This window comes from Molothrus ater, chromosome 9, assembly GCF_012460135.2.
Source record: "Molothrus ater isolate BHLD 08-10-18 breed brown headed cowbird chromosome 9, BPBGC_Mater_1.1, whole genome shotgun sequence".
Taxonomy (NCBI): domain Eukaryota; kingdom Metazoa; phylum Chordata; class Aves; order Passeriformes; family Icteridae; genus Molothrus; species Molothrus ater.
The window spans coordinates 16,774,350-16,796,143 of NC_050486.2; the positions used below are offsets into that span (position 1 = coordinate 16,774,350).

General features: G+C 43.8%; 2 protein-coding genes across 3 annotated transcripts; both read left to right on the forward strand.

Annotated features, from left to right (window-relative positions):
- Window positions 1-930: 930 nt before the first annotated feature.
- Window positions 931-6,726, forward strand: BCL10 (BCL10 immune signaling adaptor). The gene is made up of 3 exons (XM_036388298.2): window positions 931-1,040; window positions 3,067-3,355; window positions 4,402-6,726. The coding sequence occupies exons 1-3, from the start codon at window positions 957-959 to the stop codon at window positions 4,767-4,769; spliced, it is 741 nt and encodes a 246-aa protein (XP_036244191.1). The 5' UTR covers window positions 931-956; the 3' UTR covers window positions 4,770-6,726.
- A 1,309-nt stretch (window positions 6,727-8,035) lies between these two features.
- On the forward strand, window positions 8,036-10,395 carry C9H1orf52 (chromosome 9 C1orf52 homolog). 2 transcript variants are annotated; one of them, XM_036388225.2, is made up of 3 exons: window positions 8,036-8,307; window positions 8,398-8,623; window positions 9,798-10,395. In XM_036388225.2, the coding sequence occupies exons 1-3, from the start codon at window positions 8,050-8,052 to the stop codon at window positions 9,884-9,886; spliced, it is 573 nt and encodes a 190-aa protein (XP_036244118.1). In that variant the 5' UTR covers window positions 8,036-8,049; the 3' UTR covers window positions 9,887-10,395. The 2 variants fall into 2 exon arrangements, with proteins under 2 accessions (XP_036244118.1, XP_036244119.1); XM_036388226.2 differs by having other exon boundaries at window positions 8,398-8,605.
- The last annotated feature ends 11,399 nt before the right edge of the window (window positions 10,396-21,794 follow it).

Consider the following 21,794-nt stretch of genomic DNA (forward strand, 5'->3'; position numbering starts at 1 on the left):
CAGTGGCAGGGAACGGAGCTGGCTGGCAGCAGTTTGGGGATTGGCCCCGATTTTACACCCAGCTCTGCAGAAATCTGCCCTCTCACCAGGTGCCTGGTCCTTTATTTTTCACGTGTTCTGGGCAGGATCTTCGTGTTTATTTTAAAGCTGGGACTGCTAGCACTGTAAAATAGATACTGTCACGATTAATAGTTCAAGTACAATTGCATTAACAAAACATGTTAAAGACTTTGCAAAACTGTAAAACTACCATAAAACTGGCAGGTTTTCCTTACTGACAGCAAGCCTCAGTGTTGATCGCTTCTACTTATGTTCATGTTTATCTAGTGAAAGGACAATTTTAGGAGTGCACGAATAGCCCGAGTTCCACCCGTGCCAGCTGCAAGAGCCCCGATTGCTGCAGTTCAGCGCTCCCTTTCCCTGGGGAGGCGGCGCCGGGTCCCGGCGGGGCCGCAGCTCCGTCTGCTGCTGCCTTGGAGCACGAGCCCGCGCACGGAGGGGCTTTGGAACACCGCCAGGCCGGAAACCGGCGGGCACGGCCAGCCGCTGTCACTCGTGCCAGTATCTGCCCGAGCTGCGGGCCCCGGCACCGCTCCGCACGGTCCAGCCGCTTTAGCGGAGGGGCTGCCACAGGTCCCGGGAGGCCCGGGGGGGCAGGGGCAGCTCCAGCCCCAGTCCCGGCAGCGCAGCCTCCGCGCCCAGCGAGCCGCGCCCGCCCTGAGGCACCGGCACGGCCCCGCGCACGCGCCACTGGGCGGAGCCGGGGCGGAGCGCGGTTCCTGAGCGCCCATTGGCGGGGCGGGGCCGAGCTGGGGCGGGGCTGCGTTCTGTCCCGGCTGGGGTCGGGGCGGAGCGCCGGCTCTGAGCGCCCATTGGTGGGGGCAGGCGGGGGCGGGGCCCGGGCGGAAGCACCGCCCCGCGCGGGTTTCCCCAGCGGCGCCGCCGAGGGTTCCGCCATGGAGGGCCCGCGGTCGTGGTCGAGCTCGGGCGGCGCGGGGCGGCCGCTGACGGAGGACGAGATGGCGGAGGTGAAGAAGGATGTAAGTGGCGGGCGGGCCCGGGGCTGGGCGCAGGGCCCGGGCGCGGAGCGGCGAGCGGGGCCCGGGCGGGGGAGCGGAAGCGCTGTGGGAGCGGGCGGGGGACGCGGCGCGTCCGGGAAGGCGGCGGCGAATCTCGAGCACGGCTCTGCCCCCCGGGGTCCCCCGGGGCGAGGCTGATCATGACTCGCGTATCCCGGAGCTCCCCCCGCGCCCCGGTCGTGCTGTGTGCCGGGCTGCGGGGCTCGGGTCGCCCGGTGCCTGCGCCGGAGGCAGCAAACGGGGGGAGTAACGTGGTACCCAAAGCTTGGCTGAAAGTGTGTGTGCTGCTCCTGGTGCCAGTAAAACTCTTAATTAGAAAGCGTGGATATCTTATGTATACTTAGGTATGTTATGTATACTTAGGTATTTTATATTATGTATACTTAGTTATGTATACTTCGGTATTTTTTATTGAGGCTTATTGTTCTCTATTTTCTTGGGTTTTCCCCTATACTTATTCACTGATGTCTGGAATCTGATGGAAGACTTCATCCTGATTCATTCTAGATTAATTTATCTCAACGTGAGACTGGGAAGCAATGTAACCCACCTTAAAAAGTGATTGTTTAATTAAAAAAAAAAAAAAGTAAAATCAGTTTATCACTTATTTATTGCCTATCCATTGTTCTGTTTGTAATTTACAGTGTCTTATGTTTGATTCATTGGGGGTTTTTTATGTTCTTTTAAAGTACAGTGAAGACCGCTTGCAGTTTGGTTTTTGTTTCTTTCTAGCTTTATGCTCAAGTGATTTCCTTTAAATGCTTTGTCATAGCTCTGTGAGGCATGTTTTCAAGCTAGTACTCGTTTCCACAGGGTAATACTGCAATAGGTGGCATTGGGTAGTTACACCAAAAATGGATAAAAGCCACTTGAGTCAGACACTATAGGTGTAACATGGCAGGTGTGTTAGTCTGGGTCAGTGACTGAACCCAGGGCTGCAGCTCACAGAAATGCATGACTGTCACTTCAACCCTTAACCTTACAGGTCCTCCCATAGTACTTGGAGGGGAAAGGATGGAAATCTTAGGTAGAAACAAATAACATTCATTTTATCATCAAAATGCAGTCCCATAAATCTGACTTTAGAGCTTCTGCACTCAGGTTTTAAATGTTGCGGCTTCACAGCTGACTCGGCTCTCTCAGAGCTGTTCAGGTAACACCGATGGGATCTCTGCAAGCCAGGGTGCTGTGTCAGCATTAGCACTGTGTGTGACACGGGACAGCACATCTCAGGAAGCTGAAACTGGCAAGGACATCTTGGTCTGGGCAAGCTTGTCTTGAGGAGTTATAAAGTTTGGAGTCTTGCAGTTAAGAGCTGAGAAGGATGAGGGTGAGCCATATAAAATCACTCATACAATGGAATAGGGTTACAAAAGACACAAAGCAGCCACTAACGTTGTTGAGAGTACATACATGTATGGATGAAAGTGCATGTATTTTGGATGTCAGTAATTTGTTGAACCTGTCAATAGTATAAATACATAGGTTTAAATTTTGTAAATAAATAGGTTTATTTACAAACATTTTGAACTGTGAGTACATTCATGCTGCTCCTTTGAGACCACTTTTGCTCAATGCACAGAAAACATCAGTAACTGCAGTATTTTGGAATTGTGCCTCAATGTGGCAATTAGATGATCAGTGAAAATGGGTGTATTTGTAGACAAAGTGAGTAGGTGCTGTTTGGTATAATTTCATTTTTACTTGACTGTTTTGAAATGTGCTAACCTCAGACCTTCTGTAATCACATTTTCTATAAGTAGTCACTGTTTTTCTTAACAAGCATTGGAACTGCTGAGTTCAGTCCAAGAGTTAATGAAAGTGATAATCAGGGAACCGCTTTTTAAAAAAAATTTTACACTGAGAAAAATCTCAACTAAGTAACACAGCAGCAGCCTTAAAAATTCTTTTGCTAACCTGTATCAAAATCATATAGGTTCCAAATAATTTGAAATGTTGGCTCATACCAGTTTGTTTTGCTTTTCAGGCTTTAGAAAGGATGCGTCCTTACCTGTGTGATAAGATCATAGCCGAGAGACACTTTGATTACCTGCGCTCCAAGAAAATACTCACCAGGGAGGACACAGAAGAAATTTCTGCTCGATCTTCCAGTAGGAAAAAAGCTGGGAAGTTATTGGACTACTTAGCAGAAAATCCAAAGGGACTAGATACTCTGATTGAATCTATCAGACGAGAAAGAACACAAAACTTCCTGTTACAAAAGATAACTGATGTAGTGCTGAAAGTCAAAAATGAAAAGCTAGAAGCTCTTAAAGGTAACAAATTTTTAATAATGTTGTGTAAGACATAGGTTTTATTTGGAGGGTCTGCAAAATTAAAATCCAAAACTAAAATCTTCCTCTGGTATTTGGAACAACATGTTTGGAAATATTACCAGTTTGTATTTAAGATCCTAGTGCATGTATCCTGGCTTTACCTTTTTACTATCTGAACACATCCATCACAAATAACAACTATCAAAAAGCCCCTGTTGTATTGTTATGATGGATAAATCTGTCTCCACATTTCAGTTTTGCTTCTCAAAAATGGGTGGTTATGTTCCATCTTGCATTTCTCTTCAAACTGTTTACTGCAGGGGCAGGATGCTCTGGTTTAGTTAAACTTTGTGTCTCAGCAGAAGATGTGCAAGCAAATGCAGCTTGAGGGGAGTTCCCCTGTATGCCTTCACTGCCACAGCTTTAAAGCAGACACTGTAAATACATGTGTGTGTTTTTTCCATACAGGCTTAGAGGTTTTGTTGACACCCAAACCTTGAAGTGACTGTGTGTACTTATAGTTTAAGGCAGAGAAAGAAAGTATAGGCTTTCTACACCAAAGTGTTACTTCCCCTTCCACGCCCATCAAAAGGCAAATAAAGAAGGAAGAAGTATGTTCTAACCACAGAGATGAAGGGCCTGAGGTTTGCTCTGGCTTCAGGTAAAATAGCCTTAAATGCTGTCCATGTTGGAGCAGAACCAGCAGCTTAAGCTCTTAAAAGTTTGAAGAACACAGTGAGAAGAATCTAAAAAAAGTTGGGCCAAAGGGCTAAAGTGACTTTCTAAAATAAACTTTAAGTTACAGTGCATTTTTGTCAAGTACTATCTGGTACTGAGTACAGAGAAACCATTCATATCAGCCTACATAACCTGCATGTTTGTTTTCTAATTTGTCAGGAATTCTGGATGTCACAGGTGAGATGAAGGGTTAGTCTGTTAAAAATATGGACAGTTGATTTTTGACAGTGTTACTGATATTAAATCACAGCACAGTTTAAGATGTCCTCATACTGTAATTAAATCCGGTATCTGGTTTTTTGTCTTAGGTTTAAGCTGCAGCACCTGTATGACCTCACTCTACGGAGGAACAAATAATCTTTCTAGATCATTTTCTGATGAATCAAATTTTCTGGATAAAACAAAAGACAAAGAATCTACCCAGATACATCACCCAGAAGAAGATTATAGCACTGCTGCATTTGTGTCTGCTGTCTCTCTTCATTCAATGAATTTGCCAATTGCAGAGATGGGAAATTCACAGTGCAGTGTTTTCTCAGCCACCCTCCCAGGGCCTGGAGAGCCAGGGGCACCCCCGCTGCCCCCAGAGCTGCAGGCAGACCAGCAGGAGCCATGCACTAGTTCAAGTGACAATTGCTTTTTGCCTTTAAGATCACGTTCTGTTCAGCCACAGTGAACGCGGTGACTTTCCTCTGTTCATCTGAATGGTACTGAAACTTTGTGGGATGGCTCATAAAAGCTAAAAAATGTTTTCAAACTGTTAGGAAAATTGGAGTAAATAATCTATGCAATTTCTGTTTTAATTTTGTAATTGTGTGATGCTGGTGCTGCTTGACTTTTTTTGTTTGTTTTGTTTTTAGGGAGCTTTGTACAAAATATTGTGGTGTTACACCAACAAACGTTTGTTTTTTAAACCAATGTGTATAAGATTTCACATTTAGTGTATGAGATTTCACACCAGCAGATACTTTAGCTGGAATTACAGAACAAATGGGTTTTTTCTTTCTGCAGAAACTAACAGATAAGCTTTTCTTAATGTTTCTGGGATGGGTGAACTGGGAAAGATGGTTGGGAAAAGTACTGAATATGGAAAAAAATCTGAACTAAAAACTTAAGCTTACTTACCAAAAATCTTAAACATTAACTGAGTTAAATGTTTCTCACTAGGATAAATTCTGCTCTCTGTGTATATGTGTGCTGCTCCATTTGCAAAAATCCTCACAAATCTGGCCAAATCATGCTTATTAGCAAGGAGTTTCTTCCTTGTGTGAACTTTGTCCTACTGGTACATCAAGAGGCGTCAGTATCACAAATACACTTCTGCAGGCCTCAGCCTCTTCTTCTTGTATATTAGTTAAAGATTCCAGATTTGAGATGCACTTTAAATATAAATTCTCTTTAGTACTGGAAAAGGAATGTAACCTGCTCTAATGGCATTGTGAGGGCTGTAAGAACACATTATTGTAGGATGCTATTAAGGAGCAAAGCTTACTGTATGCTTTGTCCCACTAGGGAAGTGGAGGAGAAGCTGTGTGACACAAAAGTATCTGTACCTGAAGGACTCTTGGAAATATGGCACTTCAAATACCTCCTCTTCAAAGCAGACGGACAGGTTTACATTTCAAATTGTTTAGAGTCAAATGCATTCTTTTTCAACATGGGAAGGTTCTCATTTCTTGCCACCATGTAACACACTGTATTCCTCTCACACTGGAATTGTAGCCTACCTTTTGTGCAGGTGCCTATAATAATTTCAAAATGACCTGGTGCATTCTTAATTTGACATGTGTACAACTGTGTTCTGCAGTACTACACTTTAAAGTGATGGGATGTTTTCAGTATATCAAAGGGTAGGTTTGTATTTAAGGTCCTCAATGATTTTGGCTCTCATAGTGTGTATAGCCATGGAATACCATTCCAGTGCACACCGGGGTAATATTACTAAACTGTTCTCCATTTGTGGAGACAGGCCACCTGCAGGACCTCAGTATAGTCTCTATAAATTGTTTTTCACAATTATTCTGTTTTGGAAGTAGATTAAAATAAAATGCAATGTTCAACTACCCTCCATCCCGAGCATATGAACATCTTACATGTGAGAAAGATGTGTTTATAAAAATCCTTGTTTTTCTTGTCTACATCTACAATCATATAGTGTCCAGGCAGTGAAAATGCTTTTCAGTGGAACTGCTTAGATGAGATGGCACTCTGGAAATTTAGTGCCTAAATATGCAAGCCAAACTTTGTTCTTTAACATGAAATTAAGGATAGGATGAACTCCCTGTCTTCCATTAACTTGAATTGTAGTTGCCTGTACTTGGGAGGTCTAGAAAGTGATTTGTCTAAATGTAACCACTTAAAGAGCTCTGCTTAGGCTTGAGTCCCTTCCTGGGTTCTTGTAAAGAGAAGAGAATGAGCAGGGTTGGCCTTAACAGAGAAAATGCACCAGCTCAGGGTGGAGGCTGCCTTGCTGCTCCCCATCCTGCCCCGTGCAGTGTGCAGGGACCACTCCCAGTGGAGCTGCAAACCTGAGACCTTGAGTGAATGTATTGTCTTTCCAAATGTCTATAATGTGCATTTTTAAAACGTATTTTTATCACAACTTTTGGAATAAATTCTTTTGTACAATTGCCTGTTTTTCTGTCTGCCTCTCTCATTTTTAAGATGTACAGGTTGCAAGAGCAGTTCATGCCATTACCTTGGTGTGTGGTTTTGGTTTTGTGTGTGCGGGAGGCTTTTGTTCTCCTTGTCTTTTTAGAGAAGTCTGGTGGAAAGACTGACTTAATGTGAAACGCCTGTGCTGGTAGGACTGCACTCAAGAGCAGTCTGTAAGAAAAACATGCATGTGAAATCAACAGCTCTGCTGCTTAAGTAGTTTCTGCAGTTAATGACTACTATTATTAACCTGATTCTTGCTTTTTTTCAAATGACTCTATTGCTCAACTTCCTGCGGATGTGAGAAGAGTTGCTTCCAACCACACATAGCGATTTCATTCTTAAATTAAGATTTTTATTAATAGCAGGGGAGAAACAAAAACTTTGAGTGCTGAGAAGCATGACTTGAAGAAGGATTTGCAAATGCTGCAGGCACTGTGGTGTCTCACTTCAGTGACTGTTTTCATTGTACTTTGTGTATAGGGCTTACTTCAAAATAATGACATGGTATTGATTATGAGAGATCAGCTGGATATGGTTTAGCATCTTTACAGTAAAGAAAGTGATCATAGTATAACCAAAACCCCTTCCTCAGATCTTATCCTGCTTCTGGTAGTAGAAGGAATCTGAACATAGAATCATAAAGTATGCTGAGTTGGAAGGGACTCGTGAAGAGCCTGGAGTCCAATGCCCAGCCCTGCACAGGATATCCCCAAGAGTCACATCCTGTGCCTGAGAGTGTTGTCCAAACCCTTCCTGAGCTCTGTCAGGCTGGAGCTGTGACCACTGCCCTGGGGAGCCTGTCCCAGTGCCCAAACACCCTCTGGGAAAAAGCTTTTCCTGATACCCAACCTCAACCTGCCCTGCCCTCCATCCCCTTTGAACAGCACCAATGTTTTAGCTGATGCAGTAATGTATGAGTCAATCACAAGGGAGGTCTAGTACACACTTGGTCCAACAAATTTGAAAAATCTGTTTTGGTAAAGATACCTCCTGGAGCAGTGATGTGCCTGCCCTGGGTTAGCCGGTGATCGGACATTAAGGAAAACGTGTTTTCCCTCCGCTTAGCCTGCAGGTGTGGAAGGGAGAAACGAAGGCTGGCTCGGTTTCGCGTCTGATTTTCGCTCTCTGGTCACTCGAAGGGAAGCCCCCTGGCACGGCGGGAGCCCTCAGGCCCCGTTTCCCCGCCCGCCGCGGCTCCGCTCCGCCAGCCCCGCGCGGCCCCGGGCCGGCGGCAGCCGCGGGCCGGAACCCTCGGCGCGGGCGCGGTTTCCGCGGGAGGTGCGAGGCGCGGCCCCGCCATGGCGGCGGAGGGGGAGGACCCGCTGGGCTATTTCGCGGCCTACGGCAGCTCCAGCTCCGACTCGGAGCCCGAAGAGCCGCAGCCCGACGAGCGCCCGGCGGGAGCGGCAGCTGCCTCGGGGGGCACCCCGGGGCGGCCGCGGCTGCCGCCGCCCGACGAGCTCTTCCGTCGGGTGTCGCAGCCGCCCGCCTTCCTCTACAACCCGCTCAACAAGGAGATCGACTGGGAGAGCCGCGTCCTGCGGGCGCCCGAGGAGGTGCGTGGGGCGCGGGGTGAACCCAGGCGGCGCAGGGGCCGCCACGGGCTCCCCGGGCCGCCGTGACGGGCGCTCTGCTCTCTCCCGCAGCCCCCCAGGGAGTTCAAGGTGTGGAGGAGCAACGCCGTGCCCCCCCCGGAGACCTACAGCCCGCCCGAGAAGCCGCCGCCGCCGGCCCCCACCCTCGACATGGCCATCAAGTGGTCCAACATCTACGAGGACAATGGCGACGACGCTCCCCGCCAGGCCGGCAAAGCCAAGTTCCTGCCGGACGAGGAGCAGGAGGCCCTGGAGTCGGGTGAGGCCCTGGAGTCGGGTGAGCCCTGGCTGAGGCGGCCGTGCCTCACACGGAGGGAGGCTCCGGGCGCTGCCGGAGCCCGGCCGGGCGGGCGGGAGGCTGCCCTGGGCCCCGAGGGAGCTCTGCCGGCTTCTCCTGCTCCACCGCTGCCCAGGGGCAGAGCGCTCTGGCTGCAGGGGTGGGGGCACTGCAGTGCCGGTGGTTGGGCTTTCCTGCATTCAACACAGACCCTCGAGCAGCCCCTCGACTCCTCTCCCCCTCTGTCAGTAGCAGGGAAGCATTAGTCTGTGGCACTGTAGTTCTGTGAAACCAACAGGTTCACTCATGGTGCTACTAATACAGAAGGTGGTGTAAAAGCTTCAGGTGCTTTACACTAAGGTGTTGACCTTAGTTGTAGATGTAGGTCAGATTATTTCTCTAACGTTTGCAAAACTTGGGGTCCAAAAGAGGAATCAAATAGGATGTCCATGGGACAGATTACTGAAGAAAATATTTACTATCCTGTTCACTTTCTATGATGGTACAAGCTGTAATGGTAATTTAGGTAGTAAAGAAATGATAGGGTGGGTGGATTTTTTTGTTTTTAATTGCTGGAGAAAGAGAATAGCAATAACCAAGAGAACAGAACCAGAAGAAGAAATTCTGAGCTTTCAGAACACAGTGTTTTCATTCTTTGTAAAGTTGTGAACAAAGCTTTTCCAAAAGAAGGATTTTTTTTGCTGTCTTGCCTGTTTTTTGGTTCTGGGTGTTCTTTCCCAGTAGCAGTTTTTATGTCTTTCTCCATGTGTTCTATGTTTTCCCTATCCATGCATTTCTCTTAGTCAGCCTTCATCCAAAGAAAGAAGGTAAAATGTTAATTGATCTTGACATTATTTCCTGCTTCGAAAATGTCAATTTCTAGCTTTTTCTGTTAGCTAGTCAAATAATAATTTTTTTAGAACAGGTACTGTACAGTAGCATAAAGCCTCTTTTCAGTTACCTGCAGTGGTTTGTGGCAGTGATAAGAAGTAACCATTCCTATTTTGTACACATATTGTCTGCATTCCAAAAATGAGGATGTTGTCAGTTAATGCTACAGCGTCTTTTTTCCAGCCATCTCAGATGTGGTTAAGTCAGTTGTTCTAAGACAGGATGGTGTTTAAGACAAAAAACTGGCTTTGCTGATCTTGATTAACTCTTTCTTTTATTTAAGATGGTGAAAAAGAAGAGGAACCATCTTCTGCTAAGAAACGTAAAGTAGAGTCTGGAGAACAGGCAAAGAAGAAGAAGAAGAAGGTATAAGCAGGGTGTTTTGGATTTAGGCATAATGAGAATTTCAAGGAACTTGGATTCCTCTGCTGAGATGGGAAACAAATACATGTTTACTGCATTTCTCTCTCGGGTAGGGAATTTTATTTCTGTGGTGTGCTTGCCTTTTGGAAAGCACAAAATTAAATGGACAGTGTTGTGGTAGAACTTGTTTACTGAACAAAATTTAAACCTGTTTATTTGAAACAAGGATTTAGATGAAAGATCCATTGCCATGGATACTTGTGCCCATGCAGGTTACAGGGCTTCATAGTATTTTGTTTATCAAGAAACCTGGTAACGTGCGTTCTTCTGGACTGACTTTTCCATTGTGTCAAAACCTTTTATAAAGGAGTATATACTAAAGATTTTTTAGGTACTGGTCTGTGATATGTTCACATAATGTTGTTTTTAAATATATGTATAGACTGCAAATAGTCACTGGAATAAAACTACATTTTTCAACATCTGTGGAATAAATATTGCATTGCATGCTTGGTGAATAGGAGCAATGAATTCTGTATTATATGCCATACACTGATATGTGACTTAACAGATTCCTCAGGGCTTTTTTGTTCAAATAAATACACAACTACAAACTGAAAAAAAAAATGGACCTAAAACTGAGTTTAATATTTTGCAGTTATTTTAATGTTATGGTATGTTCATCAGTGAAACATGAGACTAACTGATAGAGGGACAATTGAAGCATGTAAAGTGTTCTTCCTGAATCAGAAAATAGAATCAAGATATTTATGTGGACAAAAATTATGACAAAGCTGTGATAGAGTCTTTGCTGCCAAATTGTATTTATTTCAGTACTAACAGTTGGTATTCTTCTCAAAGTGCTAGCTAGTATATATTGCATTTGTGGTATGATGCTGAATGGGGTTTTGCGTCTCTATATGACAAGGTACCAGCTTGTACTGGATTGGAGAAAAGGTTGCTGTATATTTTCAGATAAAGATTCTGTGCCTTAGAAAATCTGCAGTGAGATTAGTGCCTGCTAATAGAGATTCATGTAGTTAAATTGTTAATGTAAAAATTTTTGTTTTCTATTTTCCTTCTGTCTTGGACTAGCTTTACTTTGGTGGAGCACATTCTGTATACATATGTGCTAATATGATGTTAATATTTTTAAGTGATTTTAAGAGATTTTTTTTAACCTCAATATATAGAAAAGTGTATTCATTTTCAGTGAATATATGAAGTTGTTAAGAAGTTATGAGTTGTGCAATTCTAGCCTTGGCAGTGTGATAATGCTTTCTCTGGGTCCTTGTCTACCTGCAGACTGCAACTGCTCCTTGCCACTTTCACGGGCTGTGGGGCCAGATCTGTGGTATTTGACACAGCTGAGGGCTCCCTGTGCCCACCTTTCCTATTGCAAACCCAGATACCAGCCACTGTCCTAGCAAGCTGCAGGATGAGGGATGCTGTCATGGCAAAGCTTGTGGAGTGCCAGCTCTCTGTAGGGTTTCTCAAAATACTCCAGCTGCATTTTTGAGTCTTACAGTAGTTGTCTTTGCTAGTGCAGTGCTCCTTGAAGAGTGTTACAGCTGAAGGTTAATGTCACCAGCTCTGGAGATAGGATGCATTCCCATGACTGCTGTAACCAAGGAGGCTTTTGTCTGTTTATTTTTTGCTATTCCACAGGGCAGCTCAGGAAATTATCCTGCCAATTGCTCCTTTTGTTTTCAGACCATATGATATACCCAGTATCCAGTTTTCTTGAAGTTAACACCATCTGATACTCACTTTCCAAGGAGAAAACCAGCCTGTCTAGCTTGAGAGAAGAACAGTTAATTGTATTTTTTGCAGGTTGAGGGAATCTTCATGGTAAGCAGAGACCATGGCAGCTTCCTTGTTCAGGAGAAATGGCACAAAAACTCTTTGCCTTTTTCTGAAGTAAGACATCTGAAACAAGGTTGTGAGAGCCTGTGTGAAGCTGAATTATCTGGATAGATTGGTTCTGTAACTGGAAGTTTTTTGGTAGAGATGCTTCAGTGCATCTTCAGAAAGAGATGACGAGAGAAGTGGTACAATGCTGCAGCTTCTGAAGCAACTCAAAAGACTTCAAGAAACAGAATTTTCTTCAGGTTTGGGCAGCTAATAATGAAAATTTGTCAACACATGTGAAATGTGAGTAAACACCAGCTTAAACTGATAGCTCAGATGTTCAGAAATCTCTGACTATAGAACAGTTTATCCTGGATTGTCTTTCAAGGGAAGACTGTGATAGTGAACATACACCCTTGCTGACAAATGGGGAAGATTGCCTCTGAAAACTAGTGCTCTTTTAACTCATCATTCTACTGTTTTTATGATGAATCAAATTTGGTTACAATCATTATGTGTATTGGGGGAAAAAGGTAGTAAAATTGCATACAGGTTTGATTTGAGGAAATTCTCTTAAAAATTTGTCAAAATCAGAAAAATAGTGTCTGGAATGTAATTAATTTGCAGTGAGCACATTGCATTGCTTCAGATGGTGGCACAATAGCAGCTGCAGTACTTGGCTTTCCTGGAGATGCAGGATGATCTGGAAAAGAAGAGTTCATGTCAGTATAAAAGTAAAGGTAATGGTGAGGGTAATGGCAGGCAGTGCTCCTTCCCAGAAGAGCTGACAGGGGGGTTGTGGCAAAGCATCCCTCTGTTACTGTGCTGTTCCTGTTCTTGATGCAGACCACTGCTCTTGAAGTGCTGATTTGTTAACAAATAGTTTGTGATAAGCTTAGTGCAGCCAATATGAAAGTAAGCCCAGAGAAATGTAGTGTGTTCCATAAAGAGCAATTTAATGTGAACCTGGAGCCAGCACAGGAAGAGGGGTTTTATCATTGGAGAGAAGGAGAAGCTGTGCAGTGCTGGCTCAGTCTGGTGACAGGAAGCTTCTTTGCCAGCTTGCTAATCTTAGAGAATCAGGACAAAAAGATGCAGTGCTTTCAGTCTTTTTCTTCTCAGGCTTGAAAGGTTCTTGCTCCTGTTTATGTTTCTTAGTTTGCTCATTTTATCCAAGCCCCTTTGGCCACTGGTCACAGATGTTTGTGCTTTTGCTTTGGGTGTGGATTGGATGTGAGAACAATGCAGCACTGTCTTAAAAGCATGGAAGATGATTACAGCTGAACTCTGTGTTCTTGTAGGATAAATGGTTGTACCAGGTGAAAGGGACCCTGGCAATGGCTACAGCTGTGCAGCATTTCCATTTTGAGAAATGTTGTTTAGGGACAGCCACAACTCCTTGTTAGACTGGAAGAATCTGAAAGGTTGTTTCCCAATGCTGGACAAATCCCAGGACCTCAGGCCTGGGCACAGCCATGGTGGTTCCAGTGCCCTACGGAGGGGCACTGCTGACAGGCCAGTTGCTCTTGCAGCAGCTGAGTGGGAACGGCTGTCCAGGCATGCTCAGGAGGAGATGCCAACCCCTGTGTAATTCACAGGAGGGCAAATGTTAGAGGAAATGAATTCTCAAAAACACTAGTGTAAGATGTGATTAGAAAACCCTTGAGCAAATGGAGGCACCTTGCTAAGAAATCTGATTCCATTACTGCCAAAGGCATGTTCTGGCTGCACTGACTGAGGTGAAGTCCAACAAATGATGTAGCAAGAGGCAGTGATTAGCTGGCCAGGCTGTGGCTGTCTCAGAATGTCAAGACTGAAGCAGTAGCAGGATTTTTGTACAACAAAATATTGACAGAAAACTGCTGAAAAGAAATACTGTGTTTTCATTGCACAGGAGGCTTCCTGTGAGACATGGGAATCTCAGGGAGTAGTTCTGTTCTGGGACAAATATGTTGGTGGCAGTGGGCTGCTTTTTAAAAGTTTAAAAGTCATAATCAGGAACCAATAAATAGCAGGAATAATGGAGGGATAAAGATTGCAGTGAGCTAGTTCTTTATGCTGAGAGTATCAGACCAAAAGGAACATCATCTTCAGAGGAGTCCACAGAATTTGTGTCACTGTTAGAAATGTGCAAAGATTGTTTGGGGCTGGAAGGCAGTCACAGCAGAGATTGGAATGGGTTTGTGCTGCTGGTTCCTTTGAACTGTTTTCTTCAGGGCACTTCTGAAAAAAGCTGGAATTTTCAGGAAGCCTGTGCCTGTGGAGCTCAGTTGATGTAAGAATGCAATTAATTCAATGAATGGAGATAAGCATTTTTAGTCCTTATCAAATTATTTTATCAAGGCTCTTCATTTAGAAGATGAAGTGGTCTTCATCTTTAGAATGCTTTAGTCTTGGTAGCTTCAGAGGACAAAGATGTATTTGCTTTGCTGTAGTTGTGAGCAGCAGCACAAAAACTCTGTATTTTCTTGTCTTCTAACAAAGTAAACTTGTTCTAAGGAGCAAACCCAGATTTTCCATCCCTTCCCATAACTTCTCCCACCCTATGTTTCTTGCTGCAGATGGACTGATACAAAAACAAATACAGTATTAATACAGGGTAACCCCAGGAAATTGTAATGGGGACTGAAACCTAAACCACAGCACTTCTCAGGGGAGGATTAACACACTCTCCTCAAACCAAACCACCAAACAAACAGCCCTGCCAGCAACAGGCTCACAGCAAAAGTCACTGGGGAGTCTTTCTGTTGGAAGCAGAACATGGTCCAGCTTTGTTAAAAAAGTGACTTCTCTCACACTGGTGAGGGATGTTTTGAGGAACCAGGCCAGGTAATGTGAGAGACTAATTTCACTTCTGTTGCAGAAAGGATCACTACTACTTAATGAAGACCTAAAGAAGGGTTTTTTTTACACACACAAAAAAGTTTCTCTGTTAGGCTTCTGATCTAGAAATGTATCACTTTCTGTGGTAATCCCTTCCTTAGGATTGATAAAATTGTATTCTGTGAGACTAAGAGTTTATACATTGTCTGAAATGATTCAGAGTTGCATTATTTAATGCAATTACAAGGTTGGTAATGGCAAGGACTAGTTCAAAACATACTGTTTTAATAGGAATTTTAGGGATAGAGGGGTTTGTACAAGATCTAAGGTTTGCCTACATTAGTGGCTTGTTCTCACAGGAACATTTATGCATGGCTCTTGGATCCTTGTAAAGAACCTGTATCTCTGGCAGCTGTGTCACCATGATCTTTGGCAATAGTAATGAAAAACTGCTTCCCCCTTGAAAACCTACTCTTTTTAAAGTATTTCTGTAAAGGCTGTTTGCAGCTTTTCCAGCTGTGCTGCTCCAGCAGAGAGCGCTTTTGTTACTGCTGGCACAGAGCCTGTTGAATCATCTGCAGCTCAGCTCCACTCGACAGAACCCAATTCCCTTCTAATTTTCTTTCTAATGCTTGGTTAAGTGTCTCTTGAAACAGTACACATCTATTTTGTTTACTTTCTTGATATCTTGCTCTAGATCAAGGCATTTTAAACAGCTTTTACACTGTAAATTTCACATGATTTTTGAAGGCTGTGTGGGGAGATAATCCTTTCTCTTTAAAAAAAAATAATTCTTTTATTGATGGATCATGATGAAAAAAATATTTAGCACACAATTTTAGTCAGATGTGTTTGTCTCAACAAAGCAGTGAAATCAATATGAAAATAATGAATGGTTAAATGTCATGCTAAATGTCTATTTCAGACAAACTACTGAGTTTCAAAGTTTCTAACTTAGAAGAAGAAAGCCCAAAAAGGGGTTTTTGATCTTGTGCTTGAAAAAGGTATAGTTGGTTTAAATTTAGGAATACTCAAGAAAAACTCTTCTTTTAAATAAAATAAGAAAGTGAGGAAGAATTGGCTTTGAAAAATTGCATTTTTCTTATAATAGCATGGACTTCTAACCTTCTTTCATGGAAGGTTACAAAAATAAGGCTGGAATGTTCCTTCCCAAGGTGACCCAGCCCCTTGGCTGCCCCAGGCTAGCCAGACCCACTCCATTCCTGTCAGACCTCTTGGCTTTAAAGCAGTGCTGGAAGGGGAGGCAGTGATGCAGTGACAGTGACTGCTCAGAAGGGCCCCAGCAGCCCTTCTGCCTGTGCTGGCAGCTTGCTGCTTTAGTGAATCAGTAGAAACCAGCAAAAACATGCAGTTGAACAAGAGAGTTTAACTTTTTCATTTTGGGGAAGCATATAACCCTTTCTAGCAACTCCATGGTCTGTAGTTTTGTGTTCACACACAGCAAGGACTCTGGTGTAAGCACAGGTGTATGTGGCTCAGGATGACATATTCAGAGTTATAAAATGTGATTTACCTCAGGATTTGCCTTGGTTCCTTGGTTGTGGCATAGCCAAGGGAATATAAAAACATTTAATGCAATTTTTTAAAAAATTAACTAATTCTAGACCAAATGACAGAATTATAGCAAAAGACAATTTCTGAGACCAATTGGTCTGGTCACAGAACCTGCTAGAGTGCACTGCAGCCAAGTTTCCTTGGAAGAGACTTTTGCTGAGGATTGTGTTGCTGCTGAACTGGGGTATCTCTGGACAGCATTTAACACTAAGGCCCTGCACTTCACTCAGAAGTTAAATTGGCCTTTAAAACCAACTTTTTTTCTCAAGCCTATTCAAAAGGAATGAAAATACTGTTATAGTCGAGAGAAGCAGTGGGGATTCTAGAGATGGAATAAACCCACTGTATGTGTTTAGGGTTTTAATTACAGGACCCAATTTAGTTTTTCACAACATATGGAGCTGAAGGATAATGGTCTTGTTCACTGAAAATACCTAATGTGATTTGCTTATAGGGCAAATGCTTCAGGGCTGGATATGCCATATGGTAGAAACTCACCTGAGGCTGCTTTGGCTGCAGCAGGGCAATAATGCTGGGGGTGATGCAGCTGTTTTCATGGACTGCTCTGAAATTCAGAGTTCAATAAATAATGTGAAGGGGCTTAAATTAATCAGCTGGTTTATACTGGGAATATATTGTAGACCCTGATTTTTTCTTTTCATTCTCATACTGCAAAAATCCCTTCAATTTTAATAGCATTCTGCTGAAGTTAACCTGAAAAACTATCACATTTAATAAGCACTAATTCCCATGAAACTCTCACAGATTTTCTATCAGAACTGTGTTTATATCCCAGATTGTGCATACACACATGAGCATTAAGAACCAGAAATACTAGCAGCTGGGAAATTTGCTCCCCTGGCACTTGAGAAGTAATCCATTTCAGGTGATCAGTTCCATCTTGAACACTTGTTTGTTTTTTCAATTATATTGCATATGGCTTTTGTTTGCTAAATTAGTAGCTCTTCTGTTTTTATAAGAATAAGGTTTACTGACTCTCCAGGTTAATGCTATAGGGTTTTGGGGAAGCTCTGTGTGACTGGTTCTATTTCTAATATCATGCTAAAGGATGCTCTTTAATCCTGGGCTCATTTGCCTTAGTAAGTCACTCAGCACAACAGGGGACCTTGTCTGTGCTGGGGGCTTGCTCAGCTGTGCTCCCACAGGAGCAACTCCCAGCAGCCATCCAAGTGCATTCAATGCACTCCTAGAGTGCATCCTCTGATTGCAGTTTCATCTGAAAGGAATCCAGCTGGTGCACTCTGGAAACCAAAGTCAGCCTGGAGTCTGCCAGGCTGATAGGGAGAGTCACTTCAAAAGCTGCCTCCTGCTCCAAACTGAAATACCTGGGCAGGCACACCCTGCCCGTGCAAGGGCCCTGCTCGCTCAGCGCCCAGCCCCTCCAGCACACGCCTCTGCCCCCAAAATACACCCTGCTGGGAAAACAGCTCTCTTCAATGTTTCTGCTCTTGGTAGCACGCCAATGCCGCCCTCTAAAGTCAGCTCTTTCCTCACCTTAGCTTGTCTCTTTCATAGCAATTGATTCACTGGTTCTTATATTACAAAGGGTGGTGGAGGAGAGTAAATTGCAGCACTGATCATTGCCTGTGGGTTCCCTGAATGGTAACGTTTCTCCTTAGAGATGCTGCATTCATTCCTGCAAGAATCTACACATGTGGATTCAATTCAGCTATGTACTAATCCCACCACAGGCAATGGAAATTCTGCTATCTATGAGCTAATTGCACATGTGAGTTTACAGTGCTGGGACAATAGCAGTGAGCCTCTGTTTCTTGATGGGGCTGATGCCTTGTTGTGCACCTTGCAGCAGAGTAAGGAAAGGGATTTTTCTTTTTTTTACTCCTAGAAAGAATGGATTCCTTTACCTTTCTATGCATTCTTCTCAGGAAAACTCAACTGAATTTTGCAAGCTTATAAATGCATTTTTTCATTTTAATATAGATGTCTTAAAAGCTTAATTTCTCCCTGAAGACATTTGGGCAAGGTGGAAAGAGAGATAGAACATCTGGAAATGATCATCACTGACAGGCAAGAAAAAATCTGCTTCAGGTTAACGCTTGTGAATGTACTTCAAAAATACACATTTTGTATACAAACCTGCCAGGGAGAGGCACAAGCCAGTGCAGCAGGGGCTGAGATGCACAGATTTGCAGTGTCATAGCTGCATTAATAAGGTAGGGCTTGCCCCTGCTGACTGGGCTAAAAGCCTTGGGAATTTCCCTCCCTGTAATCTCCTGTGGACAGGCAGGGGAGATGCATATGCTTTTCAGACAGAAACACCATGTGCAGTGTGCTTTGAGGTAGACACTTGGCTCCACGGTGTTTGCTGAATCAGATATATTAAAATAGATAATTCACTGTTTCTTTGATGTTCTAGGAACATTTCATACTGGGATTCCTAAACATGGCACACTAAATTCTGGCAAGACTTGGTCCAGTGACTGACAAGTAGTTTGACTTCAGGCTTCTGGGAAGTACCCCAGATTAGTGAAGCAGGGGGAGCTGGTGTCCTACATGTCCTCCACGTCACCTGGGAGGACAGGCAGGCCCATGGAGCAGCTGGGCCCTGGTGTCCTGCTCCCTGTGTGTCCCTCTGGCTTCCCGAGCAGCACTGCAGCATCACCCCTGCAGTTGCTGCCCCCTGCACCATGGAGGCTCACCCTGCCACTGGCTGTCTCGCCTTGCAGGAATCTCCAGTGGCTACAACGTGAGGACTTCTTAGTGGTGAAAGATAAACATCAATCAGTTCTGTAGGAATCCCTGGTGCCTGGGAAGTGCAGATTCTTCTTCAGTTTGTTCTGGTCTCTAAGGCAACAGCAGCCTGAGCATGAGAAGTAACAGAGCTCCTGCCTGTCAGCAGCAAAGGAAGTGCCTCCTTGGGAAGCAGTCCTTCCTAACAACTGTTGTCCTTCTCAAATGGTGTGTGGAACCAGAAATGCCACTGGAGACCAGGATGCCTTTTTGAGTCACAAGCTGGTTTTCACTGGGTGGGCAGAGGAGGTGGGGCAGTCAGCAGAACCAGCCCTGTGTGTTGCCTCCTTGTGCACATTGAATCCTGAAGGAATAGGTTTCCCTTGGAAGGTCAGTACACCTGTCTGCTTTCTGAGGTTGCTGACTGCTAAGACTGTTTTAAGTAACTGACAGACAAAAGACTGATAAACCCATTTTCCTGCGAACAGAGGCCTCTGCCCCTGTGAGGGGCAAAGCTCAGGGCCCTGGGAGCGTTATGGGCAAAGCCCCTCTGAAGGCCCAAGGAACAGGAGTGTGAGGACTGCCACGGATGTGAGGTCTAGAGATGGTGAAGGTCCACTTCAGGAAATGAATCTTCAATGGAGATGTGCTGTGGCACTTGTCCCAGTGTCCCAAACATCAGCCTATGACAGAGTAGGAGGGAAACACAGGAGGTAAAACTGGGGGGGCATGATTCTCTGGGATTTTTCAGGTAAATATCTACGGGTCTTCACTGAGCCCCTATATTCTTTAGAAAGGAAAAATATGCTAGCTTAGAGCATTAATTGATTTCTTGTGTTTCAGAAGCAGGCAAAGTAGATGGGGAAGATGACTTTGAAGTCAAATTTTGGAGTGTTTTCTATGAAAGAAAGATATTGAAAGGAGGAGGGGCAGGACTGGGGAAGAAAAAGGAACATTACAGTTTTTGTCCATAAAGAAGGACCACATGCTGTGCAAAAGAGAGCTTTGAATCCTGAGACAAGGTGTTGATGATAGTGAGGTGTTAAGCTCTGAGACTTGATACAGTAGTTAACAAAACATCCACTTTACTGCCTCAGTAGTGTTGCTGAACTGATCTGTCAGTTTTGGGATTGTTCATAGGGCAGTGCAGGAGGCAGTCACTGGTGTTTGCTTAGGGTTCTTTTTTTTCCCAAAATATGTGTATGAAGATCTGAAGAAGCACATTCAGGGTGTGTTTCCTCAGGGTTTTCCTTTCTCAGCCTGCTTTGCTGCACCAGTAGCTGCCCAGGTGGGGTCCTGCCTGTCAAATGTATGTGCAAGGTGCCAGCTCAGAAAGGTCAACTGGTAATGGGCTCTCAGTGCATGATTTAGCCTGTGACACCTGATGAACTGGATGCATGATTAGAATGTGCTATTTGGGGATACATCTTCCAAAATTTGCAGCTTTACAATTTGACCTGATTTTCTTTTGTTGCTGGTCATAAAGACAGAAGCCACTACACAGTTAAAATCTGTTTTGTTGGGTTTTATTTTGGGAAGAAGTAGGATAATTTTAGTTCTTCAGCACTAAAAATTAGATCAAAATCTTGGCAACTGTACAACATAAATGAGCAACCTTGCAATAAAGGGGTTTTTGTCACCTTGGAAACACAGTTTGAATAAGCTACTTGGAGTAATTTTAGTTTCAGACTTTCCTCTGCCCTTGTCCCTCCCATGCAAATTCCAGTTTTACACTCAGTATATCCGGTTTAAATGTGTTTCTTTCATAAATAGACAACAGGGGAATTTGCCAGACAGAAGTGGAAGTACACTGAAAATGACCTTGCACATGATGTTTCAGAGCAGAAACTGGTGTTTGGAAACATATAAAGTTAAACCCATCCAAAAATAGATTTTAAAATCAGTCATTTTAGATTTCAGAGCTCAATATAAAAAACCCAGAAGCTTAACTTTAAATTATTGTTTTTTACATACAATGAGTCTTGTTATTCTGGAGAATATGGCATTTAGGAAACAAATTTTAGCACTAAGAAGCAAAGCTGAGGGGTTAAATAAGGAGAAATATACATTGAAAAGTTGATGTAATCTATTAGATATACATTCTTTCAGAATCCCCAATATTGTGATACTGTGATATTGTGAAATTTGTTGTATTAAAATGCTGTGGGTCTCTGTTGTGAACGTTGCACATATTATCCTGGGGCATAGCTGGAAACTCAAGTAATTAGAGAAGAGATTAGGATAAAGTAGTGCTTCTATCCACTAAAGAATGTAAATATTTTGAATATTTTCAATAGTTCCCACTTCTCTAACAGGTCTCACCTGAAGAGTGCCCTTACTGTGAGTGCCCACTAGAGAAGCCTTTGTAGCCTTTTCTGAATACTTGATCAGCTGAGACACAGTGACTTTCCTCTCCCATGGAGACAATATTTCAATTTACTCGTTTAAATAATTGATTTTCAATTATTTAAAAGAGTAAATTGCATTTGAATATAGATATTATTGTCCAGGTAATATCCCTGGAAGCTCAGAGGAACCCATGCAGGATTGGCTGGTGGCCCCTGTGCCAGTGCCTGGTGTCACCTTTGCCCCCAGCAGAGTGGTTTGCTAGGGTGGGCAGGGAAAGGTGCCACCCAGGACCATGTGCCATGGCCTGAGCAGCCACAAAAGACCAGCAGGAAATTAGACCAGTTCATCATCAGACAGAACAGCTGACTAACATTTGGGTTAAATACTTGGAAATGCTTCCTAACGACATGACCACAGGATGAGGTGAGGTCGTTGGGATAATAATAGGACCATATAACTCGAGGTATTTAAACCCAGATTGATTTGAATATGAGCAAATAGAGGACATGTGTGATTAAGGGAGCACAAATGAGATTCTAAATCTATTTTTCACCTCCATTTTCGTGGATTCTGTTTTGTCTTCCAGGAGTGACTGAATGTTATGATA